General features: G+C 42.1%; 1 protein-coding gene across 1 annotated transcript in view; it reads right to left on the bottom strand.

The window, feature by feature from the left end:
• The window catches only part of kif11 (kinesin family member 11), a 41,945-nt gene extending 30,412 nt beyond the window's left edge, over positions 1-11,533 (bottom strand). Inside the window, exons 1-3 of the mRNA XM_043712495.2 lie at positions 11,434-11,533; positions 1,665-1,760; positions 33-165 (exon numbers count right to left, since the gene is read on the bottom strand). Of these exons, the coding sequence (XP_043568430.1) occupies positions 33-165; positions 1,665-1,735 (204 nt within the window). The 5' untranslated portion in view covers positions 1,736-1,760; positions 11,434-11,533. The remainder of the gene's footprint in view (positions 1-32; positions 166-1,664; positions 1,761-11,433) is intronic.
• Positions 11,534-18,497: the final 6,964 nt, after the last annotated feature.

Below are 18,497 nucleotides of genomic sequence, written 5' to 3'. Positions count from 1 at the left end.
TATGTATTTGAGATAAACACCAAGGTCCTTACCATGTCAAATGTATACTTTTTGGGTGCCTTTTCACCTCCTGGGCCGGAAGCACGTATACTAACTTCTTTCTTTACAGTGTCACAATCAACCACACTGGTGGAGTTTGACTTGCGCTCTGCTAAACTGAAAGGTCTGTGGAAAACATTACATGCCGCACAACATTTTAATATTTACAGTGGCTAACTTTCTTCAAAGGAAAGAAATGTATAAACCTTTTAAAAAAAAAGTTCAGTTCATAGGGCATACAGCCTAAAATCAGGTCTCGGACAGGAGGACTGCTAATTCGGTCAAAAAATAGCAAAAAAAAACAGAGAACACTGAAGTAAAACCCAATGAGACACCAGCTGAATTTCTGCTTAAATTATTCAGCTCAAAGTAGTAACTACCAACTTCAGCTAAGGAATGAGAGCAAAACAAATGAGAATTTTCAAATCATAAGTAGTCTAAAAGCTTAAGCAATACAAGAATCAATATAAAATCATGCCTGGTAGGTAGGCTTGAAATACCATTTTCCTGCATCTCCTCTCCCATGATTGAAATTAACTGGAGAAACTAAAGGCTTGCTAAAAGGAGATCAGACTCATGACGGGCAGAGAACATCAGCAAGCCAGAATAAAGAAAACAGATAACACAAGATGATGGGTCAAAAGTGGAGAAGAAAATTAAAATTAGAATGAAATTCAAGACTCCTTTACATATAACAATATTAATTAATCAGGTGAAATGATGCATTTTGCATATTTCATCCTGTATTTAATTGCAAAAAAAAAAATTAGTTGTCCAACAAAACTGAAAAGATATATACAAACAAGATATCTCGAGAGCCATGGGTGCCCAAACTGCTGTGAAAATCTGACCTTCAGACTGTAGGCAACTTTATCCTACCTGAACTTAAGTTTCCTAATTGCTGTTTTCAGATTTGAGGGCAGATAAATTTATAAAGAACTGTCTCTTAACATTTGCTGTTTTATTGCAAAGGGAAGAAACTATTCACTCACAGCTTCGTAAACAATACTCATGAGGCTTCTCATCTTCACTTCCCACCAACCCCCAATTCCCCAGAGATTTCTCTTCACATCTCCCAAAAAGGCACGGGCTTAGATTTTCAGAGTAATTTATTTTATCAGTAGACATCCGAAAGACGCCTACTTATAATGCAGCATGGTTCCCTCTGTTGTGGTCAAAGTGTCCACTGAGTGCACACACAGAGCATTCTAGATTAATCACAGTTCGAGTATCGAAGAGTTTCAGTCCTTCTTCAATTATGTACATACATATAACTCTTCAGGACATTCGCCAGATTACAGAAGCATATTAATCCTTCCCAGTCCAGGAGTGCAAATTCCAATTGTAGCCTCTGATGCTCAACTGAACTGAAGCCAATTCGACACGAGCCAAGCCAGAGTCAAATCTTGGACACACATGTTTAGATGGCTAACTAAGCCACAAGTTTGCTTTACCACGTAACTGAAGTAGCAAAACAAGATATTTTTCCTCAGGAGTTTTCAATACAATTAGCTTCATCTAAAAAAGGAAACCTTTTTGGAAAAAAAAAGGATTTGACAAGCTTTCCTTTGCAACTCAGGTCACACCACACACAGTTTGTAACACAAGATATTTGTTTCTCTTACCTGCATCGTACAACCACTTGTATGTTCTTGCCCTTTTCTTCTTTTTTGCTCGAAGAGTTTGGGACTGACATTTTTAGTTTTGGTTTACAAGAGGAACTGCACGAGAGAAAAAATTGATATTAGCAATTTCTCACTCTGTTCACCTACAGTACAAATATGTGCTGTTTCCAAGCTTGGGTAAGTTTTCTTCATGCATGAGGTACCAAAGCAATTTACACAGCAAGAGTATTACTTTTCAAAACAGCAGATGAGTTAAAAGAATAAGTCCCTAAACAGTTCTTTTTGGTTTTTCCCTACAGAAGTTTTGAAGGGATTTGCAAGGTTTCAGAAAATAACTCTTCCCTGGTGGGGAAATCGGGAGGGGGTTTGGGGGTGGGGAGAAGAGGGCCATATACATAAAATTAGATTGCAGTCAGTTAAGGGAAAGATTGGGGCCATTTCTGCCACTCAAAAGATATTATTAAATTGGAGAGAGTACATAAAATATTTATAAGGATGTTACCCGGACTGGACAATTTGAGTTACAAAGAGAGGCTTGATAGGCTGGGACTTTTTTTCACTGGAATGTAGGAGGTTGAAGGGTGACCTTATAGAGATTTACAAGGTCATGGGGGACGTAGATAAGGTGAATAGCAAAAGGTCTTTTACCTAGGCTATGGAAGTTTAAAATTAGCCCTTTAGTTTTGAAGTTGACATGAGAAAGATTTGAAAATGGACCTGAGGGGCAACATTTTCACAGAGAGGGTTGTTCATATGTGGAACAAACTAACTGTCAGAGGCGGTGTTAGATGCAGGTACAGTTGTAACATTTAACAGACATTTGGACAGGTACATGAATCAGAAAGGTTTAGAAGGATGTGGAGCCAAGCACGGGTAAATCGGACTCATTTCGTTTGGGAAAATTGGTCAGCATGGACAAGTTGGACCAAAGTGTCTGTTTCAGTGTTGTCGGAGTCTACGAATCTGGAAAGATCTGGTCTGATAGATTGCAGACTCTGGCACAATAAGGAACTTTTAGGACAGAGATACCACCTGATGTTAGACAAGGGATTAGAACCAAAGGTGGTAAATTGAATTGAAGAATAGGTTAGCCTTTTGTAACTTAATCTTGGAACAGGCCATGATTGGTTATAGGAAAGGTAAAAGAAACACAAACAAAGGGACAGAAATACAAAGACAAAAGAAATCAGTGAATGGAGGGTGTTCACGGTCACCGCTGAGACAAGCAAGTACTCACTAATGAGAACAAAGCTGCATTTTGTCCAGTCACTAGTGGGATCACAAAGGGAACGATGATTAAATGGCCATGCATTACTTTGACCAACAAGCTAAAGGCTTTAGGGATCACCCCAGCTTGCTGAGGACAATTTTCAGCAGCTAGGAGTATTCAGAAAATAAAATTGATAGAAGGGTAATTTTAATGGATTTTTAAAATGCACACCTAGGATGTGGGTTGTGGTGCAAGAAGGTGATAAGCAAATCATTTTTTGGGCCTCAACTGAAATATACAGTGTTAGGTACCACAGTTAGCAAGGATATGAAGTCACAAAACATTTTCGTGAATGGTTCATATTGGTTATAGGAATAGATTGAAGAAACTGGGTTTCATCGCCTCATAAAAGACTAAGAGAAGATTTACAGAAATGTTTAATATTGTGATGGGTCTGGGCACAATTCCCCTTGGTGGAAGGCTTGAGAAGGCAAAGAACCAGATTTAAACAATAGACAGTAAAAATAAATGCAACACAAAGCAATTAGGGTCTGAGCAAATAGGTTTCTTCTGAATTCTCTATTGAGAGAAAGTGACTAGCTTACACTTATATCCTTTATCTGTAGACTATCCCCACATGCAATACATTTTTGTTGGCTCGGTAAGGTCAAGTCACCGTAGTGTTACCAGACCATAGGGTTACTCACTCTTATTAGAGCAGAGGCAACTAATGACGGTTTAACCTGAGGGTCACCACCTCTTAGCCATACTAAATTGCCTGTAGAGTTCAGGCTTGTGGTAGGTTAGATGTATTAGTCAAGAGGTAAAATACGGAGTAATAGGGTAAGGGTCTGGGTGGGGTACTCTTTGGAGGATCAGTGCAGACTTGTTGTGCCGAAGGGTTTGTTTCCACACTGTAGGGATTCTATGATTCTAATCTTAAAAACTACTTGTTGGCTCAACTCTTACGGCTTTCTTTTTCTCCCCCAGAAGAGTCAACTCTTATCTTTTCAGTTATTCTTGATGTCATAATTTTTTCAGTTCTGACATTGTCCTATAAAGCCTTTCAGCACATTAACAACAAATAGTTAAATGGCAAAATAATTGCAAATTGCAAAGTTGAACTGACTGGAACACAGAAGTCTAAAGCTAAAGTTCAGAAGCTTGAAAATATACACAGGTTTTTGAATGCCATCACGGTCAAAAGTTGCAAGGACAATAAGACATGTTCACGGGCAGCTTTGTTTGGTTTGCTGGTGGGAATTTAAAATATGAAAGATAGTATATAATTAGAATGCGAAATATCTTCAAAAAGACTAAACATTTTAAAACATACATTTACCGTACAGACATGCAGATTCTGTAACTGTTTGCTCCAGAAGATTCAATCTCAAGATTGTGAATTTCTCCAAGCCCTGCAATGCCTGCCACATCTGAACAGGATGAAAAGCTTGGGAAGAACAGAAAATGCTGGAATATTTCCACTGGTGAGGCAACATTTGTGCAGTGTGAGAATGCACTTCACGATTCAGGGTTTTGGCTGCTACTCTCTCCTAGTGCAGCTGCCAGCACCTCCTATAAAGGGGTGTAGGTTTGCTCGCTGAGCTGTAGGTTTGATATCCAGACGTTTCATTACCTGGCTAGGTAACATCTTGGCTGGGGGTGACACCAGTTCTGGTGCATGAGTCTTCAGTACTATTGCTGTACTATTGTTTGGGCCTATAACTCTTGCAGTATCCAGTGCTTCTAACAGTTTCTTGATATTATGTGGAGCAGATTGAATTGGTCAAAACTGGTGTCAGATGCTGGGGACCTTCGAACGATCTCCAAGTGAAGCGAAGCTGTTGTCTCCTGCTTTCTATTCATATGTTTGTCCTGGATGGGGTTCCTAGGGTTTGTGGTAATGTCATTTCATGTGCATTTTCTGAGGGGTTGATAGATAATATCTAGATCTATGTGTTTGTTTATGGCATTGTGGTTGGAGTGCCAGGCCTCTAGGAATTCCCTGGCATGTCTTTGCTTAACCTGTCCCAGGATAGACGTGTTGTCCCAGTCGAAATGGTGTTTTTTTTCATCCGTGTGTAGGGCTATGAGGGAGAGAGGGTCATGTCTTTTTGTGGCTAGCTGGTGTTCATGTATCCTGGTGGCTAACTTTCTTCCTGTTTGTGGCAGTCCTTGCACGGAAGTTGGTTTTGTCCATGGGTTGTACTGGGTCTTTTAAGTTTGTTAGTTTTTGTTTGAGTGTGTTGGTGGGTTTGTGTGCTACTAGGATTCCGAGGGGTCTTAGTAGTCTGGCAGTCATTTCTGAAACAACTTTGATGTATGGTAAAGTGGTTAGGGTTTCTGGCTGTGTTTGGTCTGCTTGTTGTGGTTTGTTCTTGAGGAATCTGCGGATTTTTGTTTTGAATTTTCAGAAATGACAGCCAGACTACTAAGACCCCTCGGAATCCTAGTAGCACAAACCCACCAACACTCTCAAAGAAAAACTAACAACTTAAAAAACCCAGTACAACCCATGGACAAAACCAACCTCCTCTACAAACTTCCGTGCAAGGACTGCCACAAACACTATGTAGGACAAACAGGAAGAAAGTTAGCCACCAGGATACACGAACACCAGCTAGCCACAAAAAGACACGACCCTCTCTCCCTTGTAGCCCTACACACGGGTGAAAAAAACCACCATTTCGACTGGGACAACACATCTATCCTGGGACAGGCTAAGCAAAGACATGCCAGAGAATTCCTAGAGGCCTGGCACTCCAACCACAATGCCATAAACAAACACACAGATCTAGATACCATCAACCCCTCAGAAAACGAACAGGAAATGACATCACCACAAACCCCAGGAACCCCAGCCAGGACAAACAAATAGAAAGCAGGAGACAGCAGCTTTGCTTCACATGGAGGTCGCCACTGATGTTACCTAGTCAGGTAATGAAACGTCTGGATATCAAACCTACAGCTCAGTGAGCAAACCTACACCCGAAACCTTAACCTGACCTACAAATCTTCACAAACCTTGCAAAATCTCCTATAAAGCTTTCTAAAGCTTTGTATCATTGTGCAGACCAAAACCTCAGCCCACTCCCACCCCACAGCTTCTCAGCGCTCTTTGCTTCCACATTACACTCCCTGCTGTCTGTTCCAGATGCAAGTCAATAGCAAATAGACTAGACCTCAAATGTGGAAGTTGGGCTTCTAATGCAACTGCACCACAGAACCCTATGTTGGGTTTTCTATAATGACTTTTCATTTTAATACAGGCAACTGTCATTGCATCTGAGCATTTGCAGGAAGTGCTCTTCCTAGTGTTGTGACACAAACATGTGCCTTTCTTAAAAAAAAAAGCAGCATCCAAAGAAGAATTATTAGATTAGAAACATCCAAAAGAGAAGGCTGAAGCATTCATAACAATCTTCAACCAGAAGAGCCAAGTGGATGATCCTTCGAAGGTCCCCAGCATCTGACACCAGTTTTGACCAATTCAATCTGCTCCACATAATATCAAGAAACTGTTAGAAGCACTGGATACTGCAAGAGTTATAGGCCCAAACAATAGTACAGTAATAGTACTGAAGACTCATGCACCAGAACTGGTGTCACCCCCCAGCCAAGTTGTTCCAGTACAACTACAATACTGACATCTACGCAACAACATTGTCCAGATATATCCCATACACAAAGAAGCAAAAAAGAAATCCTGTCCAGCTGATCAGTAAAGTGATTGAGGATGCCATCAAATGCTATCAAGTGTCATCGACTCAGCAAATATCCACTCACTGACAGTAGGTTGGGTTCCACTGGGGCCATTCAGCTCCTGATCTCATTACAGGAGAAAGTGAGAACTTCAGATCAGAGTCGAGAGTGGGGTCAATGAAGGGCTCTTCCCCACAACGTTGATTCTCCTACTCCTCGGATGCTGCCTGACCTGCTGTGCTTTTCCAGCACCCCACTCTCCTTACACGTTAGTGCAAACATGAGCAGAAAAGCTGAATTCCAGAGGAGAGAGGAAGTGACAGTCCAAAACATCAAGGTTACATTTCACCAACTATGACGCCATGGATCTCTCGCGAAACTAGAGTCAATGGGACTCAGTTGGAAAATTTTGCTGGTTGGCGTTATATCTGGTAAAAGGAAGATGGTGGCAGTTGTTGGTGGTCGGTCATCTCAGCTCCAGGACATTTCTACCCAAGTTTCTTTGAGTCAGTGCCCTCGGCCCAACCAACTTCAGCTGCCTTAATGACTCTCCCACCATCATAAGGTTAGAAGTGGGGATGTTTGCACAACATTCAGCACCATTCACAACTCTTCAGGTACTGAAATAGGCCATGGTCAAATTTTGGGTTGGGTTGAAAGTAGCAAGTAACATTCATGCTACACAAATACCAGACAATGACCATCTCCAATAAGAAACAATCTAGCTGCTGCCCCTGGATATTCAACAGCATTTTCATCAATGAATTCCCCACTATCAACATCCTGGGGTTACCATTGAGCAGAAACTGAACTGGACTAGCCATATAAATAGTGGCTCAAGAGCAGGCCAGAGGCTCAAAGTCCTGCAGCAAGTAATTCACTTCCTGACTCCCAAAGCCTATCCTTCATCTACAAGGGTCAAGTCAGGAATATGATGGAACATTCCCCACTTGTGTGGGGGAGTTCAGCTTCAACAATACTCAAGGAGCTTGATACTGTCCAACCAACCATAAAACAGCGCACTTAATTGACAACATATCCACAAATCTCTCTGCCTCAGTAGAGCACTGTCTCAGGCCTACTACGGTCCTCCCAGTATTTAAATACTTACTGTTCATTAGCTGCAAAGCACATTGAGATATTTGGTGGCTGTGAAAGGCTCTAAACTCAAGTGTATTTTTTGGTAACCTCTCAACCGAGCATTTAGTTGATTCTTTGGAGACTTCCTTTGTGAGATGAACAAATTGTACTGTAATGGAGTTCTTTTTGCTCATTAAACAATTTCACTGCAACAATACAATGCAAACAAATCCACCAAATCTTACTGTAGATACAAGATACCTTAATTTTAACACTAACTGCAACACGCATAACCAAACAACTTAGTCAGATACTTCTTAATTGCAAAGTTCTTTTGAACTTTAGAGAACCTGGTGATTCTGTAAAGGTCTGCTTACAAATAGGCATTCAAGCAGTAATCACACTACAATCAGATGTTCAACATTTACAATCACAAGCTTCTGGAAATGTTGGGTTTCATTTCCACATTTCTTACTGGCCTGAAAATTGTGTATTTTTAACACAAGATTAGGACAGAATTAGGGGAGAAAGTGAGGACTGCAGATGCTGGAGATCAGAGCTGAAAATGTGTTGCTGGAAAAGCGCAGGTCAGGCAGCATCCAAGGAACAGGAGAATTGATGTTTCGGGCATAAGCCCTTCTTCAGGAATGAGGAAAGTGTGCCCAGCAGGCTTAGATAAAAGGTAGGAGGAGGGACTTGGGGGAGGGGCGTTGGAAATGCGATAGGTGGAAGGAGGTCAAGGTGAGGGTGATAGGCCGGAGTGGGGTGGGGGCGGAGAGGTCAGGAAGAAGATTGTAGGTTAGGAAGGCGGTGCTGAGTTCGGGGGATTTGACTGAGACAAGGTGAGGGGAGGGGAAATGAGGAAACTGGAGAAATCTGAGTTCAACCCTTCTGGTTGGAGGGTTCCTAGGCAGAAGATGAGGCGCGCTTCCTCCAACCGTCGTGTTGCTATGGTCTGGCGATGGAGGAGTCCAAGGACCTGCATGTCCTTGGTGAAGTGGGAGGCGGAGTTGAAGTGTTGAGCCACGGGGTGATTGGGTTGGTTGGTCCGGGTGTCCCAGAGGTGTTCTCTGAACCGTTCCGCAAGTAGGCGGCCTGTCTCCCCAATATAGAGAAGGCCACATCGGGTGCAGCGGATGCAATAGATGATGTGTGTGGAGGTGCAGGTGAATTTGTGGCGGATATGGAAGTATCCCTTGGGGCCTTGGAAGGAAGTAAGGGGGAGGTGTGGGCGCAAGTTTTGCATTTCTTGCGGTTGCAGGGGAAGGTGCATACCCAATGCCTCTCCCCCAAGTCCCTCCTCTCTATCTTTTATCTTAGCCTGCTGGGCACACTTTCCTCATTCCTGAAGAAGGGCTTATGCCCGAAACGTCAATTCTCCTGTTCCTTGGATGCTGCCTGACCTGCTGCACTTTTCCAGCCATACATTTTCAGATAGGACAGAATTAGGCCATTTGGCCCATCGAGTCTGCTCCAGTATTCGATCTAGCTGATGTTTCTCAACTGCTCCATAACCCTCGATTCCCCATCTAATCAAGAACCTACCTCAGTCTTAAATACACTCAAAGACTTGGCCTCCATAGCCTTTTGTTGCATTGAGTTCCACAGATTCACTACCCTTCTGAAATTCAGCTCTAAAGGCCATCACCTCACACTGAGGCCACGTCCCTGGGTCCTAATCTCTTCTGCTTTTGGAAGCATCTTCTACACCTCCACTCTCTCTCCAGGCCTCTCAATATTCTATAAATTGCAAACAGATCCTCCCTCGTTCTTATGACTACCATCAAGTACAGAACCAGAGTTCTCAACTGTCCCTCAATGACAAGCCATTCATCCTGGGATCATTTTTGCAAACCTCCTCTGGACCCCCTCTGATGCCAGCATGCCCTTCCCTAGGTACAGGACCCAAAACTGCTCATAACATTTCAAATGCAGTCTTATACAGCTTCAGCAGTACATCTCTGCTCTTGAATATCAGCATTCATTTGAAGAGGGCTGGAATTCCATTTGCCTTAACTGCCATCATGAACCTGCATGTTAGCCTTAGGAATCCTCGTTCAGGGTTCTCAAGGCTGTTGTGCTTCAGATTGCGAAACCTCCCCCACCAATACAAAATAGTCTGGTCTTTATTCTTCCTATTAAAGTACACAATCTGACACTTTCCTACAATGTATTGCATTTGCCACTTCTTTGCCCATGCTCCTAATCTGTCCAAGTCCTTCTGCAATCTTCCCACTTCCTCAACACCACTGTCCCTCCATTATCTTTGTGTCATCTGTAAATTTAGCAACAATGTCCTTGGTTCATTCACCCACGTCATTAACACACAACATGAGTAGCTGGGGTCCCAACACTGACCCCTGCAAACATCCACTAGCTGCCAGCTGCAATCTTGAGAAAGACTACTGTCTGCCTTTGATCAGTTAGCCAATCCTCTAACCATGCTAGTAACTAGACCCTATTACCATGGGGTCTTAACTTATTTAGCAGTCTCCTGTGCTTGCATCCTGTCAAAGGCCTTCTGGAAATCCAAATAGATCATGTCCACAGGTTCACCTTTTTCTAAATTGCTCATTACCTCCTTAAATAATTATAATATTTGTCAGATGTGATCTCCCCTGAATGAACCATGCTGACTCAGCCTGATTTTTACCATGTACTTCCAAAGACTCTGCACTTATCTTTAATAACGGTCTCTAAAATCTCACCAACTGAGGTTCAGGTTAACAGACCTATAATTTCCTGTTTTCTGCCTCCTTCCCTTCTAAACAAGGGTGTTAGATTAGCCACGAATTCAAGGAGAGTCCTCTCCGACTCTCCTGAAATTAGTTAAGTGATTCCTGAAAAACCCACACAATCTCCATGTCTCACCTCCAGAAGTCTGGGGTGTAATTCGTCTGGTCAGGGTGATTTAACTACCTCCTTTTTGAGCAAGTAAGTTTTTTTTTTAAAAGAAAGGAGCTGAACTAAACCATGTATGCAGTTAAATTCCACATATAGACACTGATCTAAAGAAGGTCTTAAACGACAACCTTCAGAAAAACATCATTTGGGTAACAACTTCCTACTTTATTTTGAGAAACTTCGTTATTTTTCACTAACCCAGTTTTCATTCGTTTTACTGAAACAAAAACTATGCTTGAAACATTAGGTTTCAAACAAAGATTAATCCTAGTTTCTTCGAAGATTTAAAATCTCGGGTAAATTGGGTGCAGTTTCTATTATATAACAAAAATTAAAACCCACTCCACCGTTAAATGTCAAAACTTCATATGAAACAGTTCGCTATAATGGGGCTCCGCCAAAATTTTTGTTTAAAGACGGACACACGTCACTTTGGGGAGAATGGAAAACAAACTTTGCTACCAAGTTTAAAAATCCTTTATGACTCCAGCAGGGATAATTTTTCGAGAATACTAATTTATTTTTCACAGCGGACGAAAGATGTTTAAAGTCAGGCTGCAGATCACTCCTGGATCATTATGGAGCGAATATTATGGGTAAGCCAAGGTGGAAACAATGAATATTTCTCACAAAAGCGAGACCCCAGCCTTTAAAAAGATACAAACTTCGTCAATAAACTTTACTATGATTGTGTCAACGTAGTAAATTAAGCTGGGAAAATCTCGCGCTGTTAATTTACAGATTAATCGCAGTCCTGATTTTAACACAGTTCAATCCAATACAAAAGGCGGCCAAAGTCTCCATCAACCATTTCAGCCCAGGGAGGCTTCAAAGCTAATTCTTTTATTAAGACAGGCCTGGACTCAATCTTACCAAAGCAGACGAAAAGTTGGCGAATCCTTTTCGATGAAGACCTGTCCGGATGATTCCTTAGCGACTCTCGAAACCCACCACCCCAAAACCCAAAGCTCCAGCAAGCGCCCCGCGGCCGCTCTCAGCTACACATTTAAAAAGTGCGCTTCCGTGAACGCCATCCAATCAGAACACGCCAATCCCACTTCCCTCTTTCCGATTGGTCTGTAGCTATTTGGTGCGCGGTGTTTGCCGGGAGCGTTGGTAAAGTCGCTGTTTCGAGGTGAAGGCCCGGGTGGGGGGGGGTCAGCGGCGGCCATGTTGATAAGGGAATAATCCCCGGATGTTAGGGTGGTAATGTTGTTCCTACTTTTATAAAAGTGTCTTAAAGGAAAGACAAGTTTCAAATGTAAACATTATAATGTGGGGATTCAAGTTTTTAAAATAGAGAGTTTACTTTCGTTGTTAATATCCTTTAACTATCGTATAATTCCATGTTTCTAATGGGACGTCAGCAGTAAATTTGTGTTGACTTCCTCACCTAAAGGAGGGTTTGTATTAAATTCAGGGATGTAGGTACAGTGGTAGGTAATTGAACATATTTTGACTTTTGTATCCAATGCTTTATTCGAACATAACCACATTTGTGCAACAATTTTAAGGCAGATGTTTTGTTGAGGTGTAATTAAACAAAAATTGACAAATCGCAAAAGAGGGAAATGTTATGTATGGGAAGCCAAAAGCTTCTTCAAAAGAAGATTGTGAGGTAGGGGCCGGGTAAAGCATAAAACTGTTAGAATGCAGTCTCATCTCTATAATGATATATGCTTCCTCAAGATTTGCAATCTGTAACCCCATTTGGGGTCCTGTCCCCAACTAAGAGATTTCAAGGCTTTGAAGTGATTCGAACACATTTTTAAGATTTGTGTTTTATTCTTTTATGGGGGTTGATGATAATAACAGATTTTGTTTATCCCAAATTATATTTAAGATGGAGAGCACGAGTTACCTTTTCAAACTGCTGCTGGTCATCTGTTGCAGTCAGAGGTATAGTGTTGTTAGGATAATTGATGCAGGGACAAAGGATGACACCATGGTTCCAAGTCAGAATGGTGTTTGGAGAGGAATTTGCAGGCAGTGGTAATCCCTGTTTTCAGTCCTAATCCTTCTAAGTAGTTGAGGTTTTAGTTTTGTTAAGTATTGTCAAAGGAGTTACTGTGGTACGTTATGTAGGTGATACAAACTTATCAATGTGCATCAGTGGTGAAGAGTCAATGTTGAAGATAGTGGATAAATTGCATTCAAGAAGATCTCTTTGTCTTGAATAATGTTGAGTTTCGTAATTGTTGTTTGAGCTGTACACATCCAGTCAAGTGGAGACTATTCTGTCATATTTCTGGTTTGTGCCTTGTAGATTTTAGACCAGCTTGGAGTCAGGAAGTGATTTGCTCACTGCTGAATCCCAACCACTGACTTGGTCGCGTATTCACTATATTTATATGGTTAGTCCATTTTCTGGTAGATGATAACCCCCTAGGATGTTGACTGTTGGTAATGCAATTGACTGTCAAGGATTCATGGTTAGTTTATCTGCGTTGTTGGAACTTTCCATTACCTGCTACTTGTGTTGTGTAAATGCTTTCCTTCTTAGTCATCCCATTGGGATTGATATGACTTGATGGTTCTGGTCATGGGTTCTGAGATGGCTGATAAGTCCAATGCATAAAATGCAGAGTAGTAGTTGTTTGGAGGTTTGTGCACTCTTTTGAATGCCCCAACTTCACTTTTGAATGTTCCTGAGAAAAACTCCATGCCTTTTTAAATGGATTTTCTCCATTTTGTTGGTCATAAACCAAAAGCATCCGTGACCAAGGGTCAGCAGGGATGTTTGAACTCTTCATAGATATCTGGAGGACATCCTTAAAGCATTTCAGTTGTCCTCCTGGAAGTCTTCTGCTTTGCCTGAAGGGTTATGGGGATAAGGCCGGAAAATAAGTTGAAGAGTATCAGGTCAGCCATGATAATGTTGATGGCAGAGCAGACTGAATGGACCAAATGGACTACTCCAATTTTTTGTAGTCCAATATCAAGCATGTACATTTATGAATGACCTGTCTTGTCCTATTGCTAGCACTTCAATGCTGGGCATTTTGCTTGGGAGAGGACACTGCATTCATTTGTCTGTCTTACCACTAGACTTGCAGTATATATATATATATATATATATATATATATATATATATATGATGAATGCTCCTTGTCATGTATTAGCCTCTGCCTGATTGCTGTCCAGTCTTTCTGCATAAGGATATAGATTACTGTCATAGTGGAGTACCAAAATACGATGTCTTAATGAGCAGGCATTTAAGGGTCAAGCATGTTGCTATGGGTCTGGAGTCACACAAAGTAAGAGTGGCAGCTTCCCTTTGTAAAAGACATTTAGTGAATCAGATGAAAAGACAATCCAGAAATTAAACTTAAAAGAAACAGACTGCACCAGAAGGAATTGATGATAGAGTGGAGATAACTTGATCAACAATTTTATATAGAGCACCAGCAGGATTCCTTTCTAAATCATGGGGGTATGTGAATTGTATTGTGGGCAATTATACTCTATCTTTATTTTGGAAGTTGTACTTGTTTGTGTCCATTCCTGAGAGCAAATTAAGGGCGATGGAATGTTTATTGCAAGACCATCTCTTCTGCCCCGAGTTGGGTATTCCCAAGCAAGTTAAGAATGTGTCCATTACATTGAAAAATGAATGAACGGCAGCAAACAAGCTGATGTCTTGGACATTAATGAAATGGAGAGCTTGAATCTGTGCTTTGCCATGTTCCTACAATCTAGAGGAGGAAATTAGAAAAAAAATTTATAGTTGGAATGATCCCTTCTCAGTTCCCTCATTTCATGTTTTTAAATACAACAGTGATCATGACATTCTTTTTCCCGGATTCAGTTTGTCAGATCAACTTCAGCAAAGAGAATCTTCCCTTTGTCCCCAAATAATGCAGGTTGATAAGTGCTTTGTTCAAGCAGTTAACACCTTCAGATATGAAAATCTCTACAGAATCAAACTGGATTTCTATCTTGTGCACAGAGGCAGGAGCTATTATTAAGCATGCTTCAAAAATGGTCACATTAACGTGCAAGCCAGATTTCATAAATATTGGGTATCTGTGAGGGGAGTGAAAACTAGAAGTAGGAGGAAGGTTTTTTGTGAAAGGAAGAAATTAAATCTTTTATTCAAACCAGATGCTGTTAAAAAAAATATAAAGCAACTCAGGTGAGAAAAGAAAGTGCAGCTCCTATAGTTAAGATACAGCCATCCATTTATTCAGTTCATTTACTGCTCCATCCCTCATCATGTCTTTTTGACTTTTAGGCTTGTCTATTTGTGGGCGGCATGGTGGCACAGTGGTTAGCACTGCTGCCTCACAGCGCCAGAGACCCGGGTTCAATTCCCGCCTCAGGCGACTGACTGTGTGGAGTTTGCACGTTCTCCCCGTGTCTGCGTGGGTTTCCTCTGGGTGCTCCGGTTTCCTCCCACAGTCCAAAGATGTGCAGGGTCAGGTGAATTGGCCATACTAAATTGCCCGTAGTGTTAGATAAGGGGTAAATGTAGGGGTATGGGTGGGTTGCGCTTCGGCGGGTCGGTGTGGACTTGTTGGGCCGAAGGGCCTGTTTCCACATTGTAATGTAATCTAATCTAAATCTAAATCTAATCTATTCCAATGCACTACTAGCCAATCTCTGGTGTTCTTATCTAAACTTATAAGCATCCAAACATTATTGCCCAGATTTGAACTTGTACTGATGTTAGAAAGAGCTTTTTGAGCTCTTTGTGACCATTTGACATCTCAAAGTGCTTTACAGCTAATGAAGTGCTTTTTGAAGTTTAGTCATTTTTCATTAGGAAACATGGCAGCCAACTTGCACACAATAAACTCCCTCAAACAGCAGTGTAATAACAACCAGTTAATTGATCTTGATTGACCTCTTTTTTAGATTACATTACAGTGTGGAAACAGGCCCTTCGGCCCAACAAGTCCACACCGACCCGCCGAAGCGTAACCACCCATACCCTTACATTTACCCCTTACCTAACACTACGGGCAATTTAGCATGGCCAATTCATCTTTGGACTGTGGGAGGAAACCGGAGCACCCGGAGGAAACCCACGCAGACACGGGGAGAACATGCAAACTCCACACAGTCAGTCGCCTGAGGCGGGAATTGAACCCGGGTCTCTGGCACTGTGAGGCAGCAGTGCTAACCACTGTGCCACCGTGCCGCCCACATCTCTTGGATGAGAGATAAATGTTGGCCAGGCCAGGAAAGGTCTTCGATGAGATTCAACATGGGAAGCTGACAAAGAAACTAAAAGCCCATGGGATCCAGGGTCACTTGGCAAATAGGATTCAAAATTGGCTGAGTGAGAGGAGGCAGAGGGTGGTAGTAAAAGGCTGTTTGCGGGACTGGACTCCAGTGTGTAGTGGCAGACCACAGGGATCAGTGCTCAGTCCCTTATTGTTTGCAATATTCATAAATGATACACAGGTAAATGAGAATGTGGGGTGGTGATATGTAAGTTTGCAGATGACATAAAAATTGGCTGGTTGCTCGACGGTGAACAAGGAGATATTAGATTCCAGCAGGATATAAACAGATTGATCAAATGGGCAGATCAGTGGCAGATAGAATTTAACCCTGATAAGTGGCAGATGGAGTTTAATTTAGATAAATGTAAGGTGCTGCATTTTGGGAAAGCAAATCTTAGTAGGACCACTTAATGGTAAGGTCCTTGGAAGTGTTGCTGAACAAAGAGTCCTTGAAAGTGGAGTCGCAGGTAGATAGGATAGTGAAGAAGCCATTCGGTATGCTTTCCTTTGTTGGTCAGAGTATTGAGTACAGGAGTTGGAAGGTCATGTTGCAGCTGTACAGGATATTGGTTAGGCCACTGTTGGAATATTGCATGCAATTCTGGTCTCCTTCCTATCAAAAAGATGTTCTGAAACTTGAAAGGGTTCAGAAAAGGTTTACAAGGATGTTGCCAGGGTTGGAGGATTTGAGCTATAGGGAGAGGTTGAATAGGCTAGGGCTGTTTTCCCTGGAGCTTCGGAGGCTGAGGGGTGCCCTTATAGAGGTTTACAAAATCATGAGGGGCATGGATAGGCAAAATCTTTTCCCTGAGAAGGGGGAGTCCTGAACTAGAGGGCATAGGTTTAGGGTGAGAGGAGAAAGATATAAAAATAAGAGACTTAAGGGGCAACTATTTCACTCAGAGGGTGGTATGTGTATGGAATGAGTTGGCAGAGGAAGTGGTGGAGGCTAATACAATTACAACATTTAAAGGCACCTGGATGGCTATATGAATAGGAAGGGTTTGGAGGGATACGGGTCAGGTATTGGCGGGTGGGACTAGATTGGGTTGGGATATCTGGTCGGCGTGGATGGGTTGGACCGAAAGGTCTGTTTCTGTGCTGTACATCTCTGTGACTCTAAGTGTGAGGTGATATACTTTGAAAGAAAGAACAAAAGTCCAAGACTAGAGGACACAGGTTTAGGTTGAGAGGGCAAAGATATAGAGAGACCGAAGGAGCAAGTTTTTCATGAAGGGGACAGTGGGTGTGTGAAGTGGGCTGCCGGGATGAGGATGGAAACTGGTATAATTACAACATTTAAAAGGCATCTGCATGGGTACATGAATGGGAGGTATTTGGAGGGATATCAACCAAATGCTGGCAAATGGGAACCAGACTAATTTAGAATGTCTAGTCAGCATGGACGAGTCAGACTGAAGAATGTGTGGTAGGAGCATACATCAGGAGCATCTCGGAACTGACAGCCAGACTACTGCGACCCCTAGGACTCATAACAAACCAACAGCCACGCTCAGACAACAACTCACCAGAACGAAGGACCCGATACCCAACATGAGCAAGACGAATGTAGTGTACAAAATACCATGCAAGGACTGCACTAAACACAATATAGGATAAACAGGAAGATAGCTAACAATCCGCATACATGAACATCAACTAGCCACGAAACGACATGACCAGCTATCCTTAGTAGCCACACACGCAGACAACAAGCAATATGAATTCGACTGGGACAACACTACTATCATAGGGCAAGCCAGACAGAGAACAGCCAGGGAATTCCTAGAGGCATGGCATTCATCCACAAACTCCATCAACAAACACATCGACCTGGACCCAATTTACCAACCACTACAGCGGACAGCTGAAACTGACAACCGGAAGCTGCAGGGACAGACCACTATAAACACCGGAGGAAACATCAAAGAAGCGCTTCGCAGGAGGCTCCCAAGCACTGATGATGTTGCCAAGCCAGGGGACGAAACATTTGCAACAAAAACTTCCAGCTCGGCAAACAGAACCACAACAAAGATTATAAGAGCAGGGAGGTCATGATAGGACTGTACAGACCTATCTAATCTTCACACGATAGAAAGGATGTGATTACATTGGAGGGGTTGCAAAGGAGATTCATCAGGATTGGTGGGATGGAGTATTTCAGCTATGAAAATAAACTCAGGTTGTTTTCTTTGAAAAAGGTTAGGTTAAAGGAGGACCTGATAAGATGTCTTAAGGTTATGAAGAGCAGAGTGAATAGAAAACAGTGTTCCTTAGTCAAACTGCCGATATTTAGGTGGCATAATTTTAAAGTAAGAAGCGGTTTGAGGATAATCCTTGGTGGTGGTGTGGTCTGGATTGCACTGCCTGTGTTGAGGTGGAAAACCTCAACCTTTAAAAAGTACTTGGATGAGCACTTGATGTGTTATAATATTCAAAGCTATGGACCTGGTGCAGAAAAGGGGGAAACAGCGTAGCTAGTATATTTGTGACAGAACAGACTCAATGGACCTGTTTATACACGATGATTCTATGACATTATGGATAACTGTCCTGTTTTCTTCAAAATAGTGTGACCTTATAAATCCACCTTATCAGGTGCTTGATGTTATCTTGATTTAATAGCTTATCCAAAAGGCAGCACATCTGATAGCCCCTCAATACTGCAGTGAAATGTCAGCCTTAATTTTTGTCATCAAGCCCTA

The sequence above is a fragment of the Chiloscyllium plagiosum genome, unplaced genomic scaffold (genome assembly GCF_037043375.1).
Source record: "Chiloscyllium plagiosum isolate Xiang-an unplaced genomic scaffold, Cpla_swu_hap1 HiC_scaffold_22, whole genome shotgun sequence".
NCBI lineage: Eukaryota > Metazoa > Chordata > Chondrichthyes > Orectolobiformes > Hemiscylliidae > Chiloscyllium > Chiloscyllium plagiosum.
The sequence above is the reverse complement of the archived record's forward strand: the minus strand, read 5'-3'. Positions and strand labels throughout refer to the sequence as shown.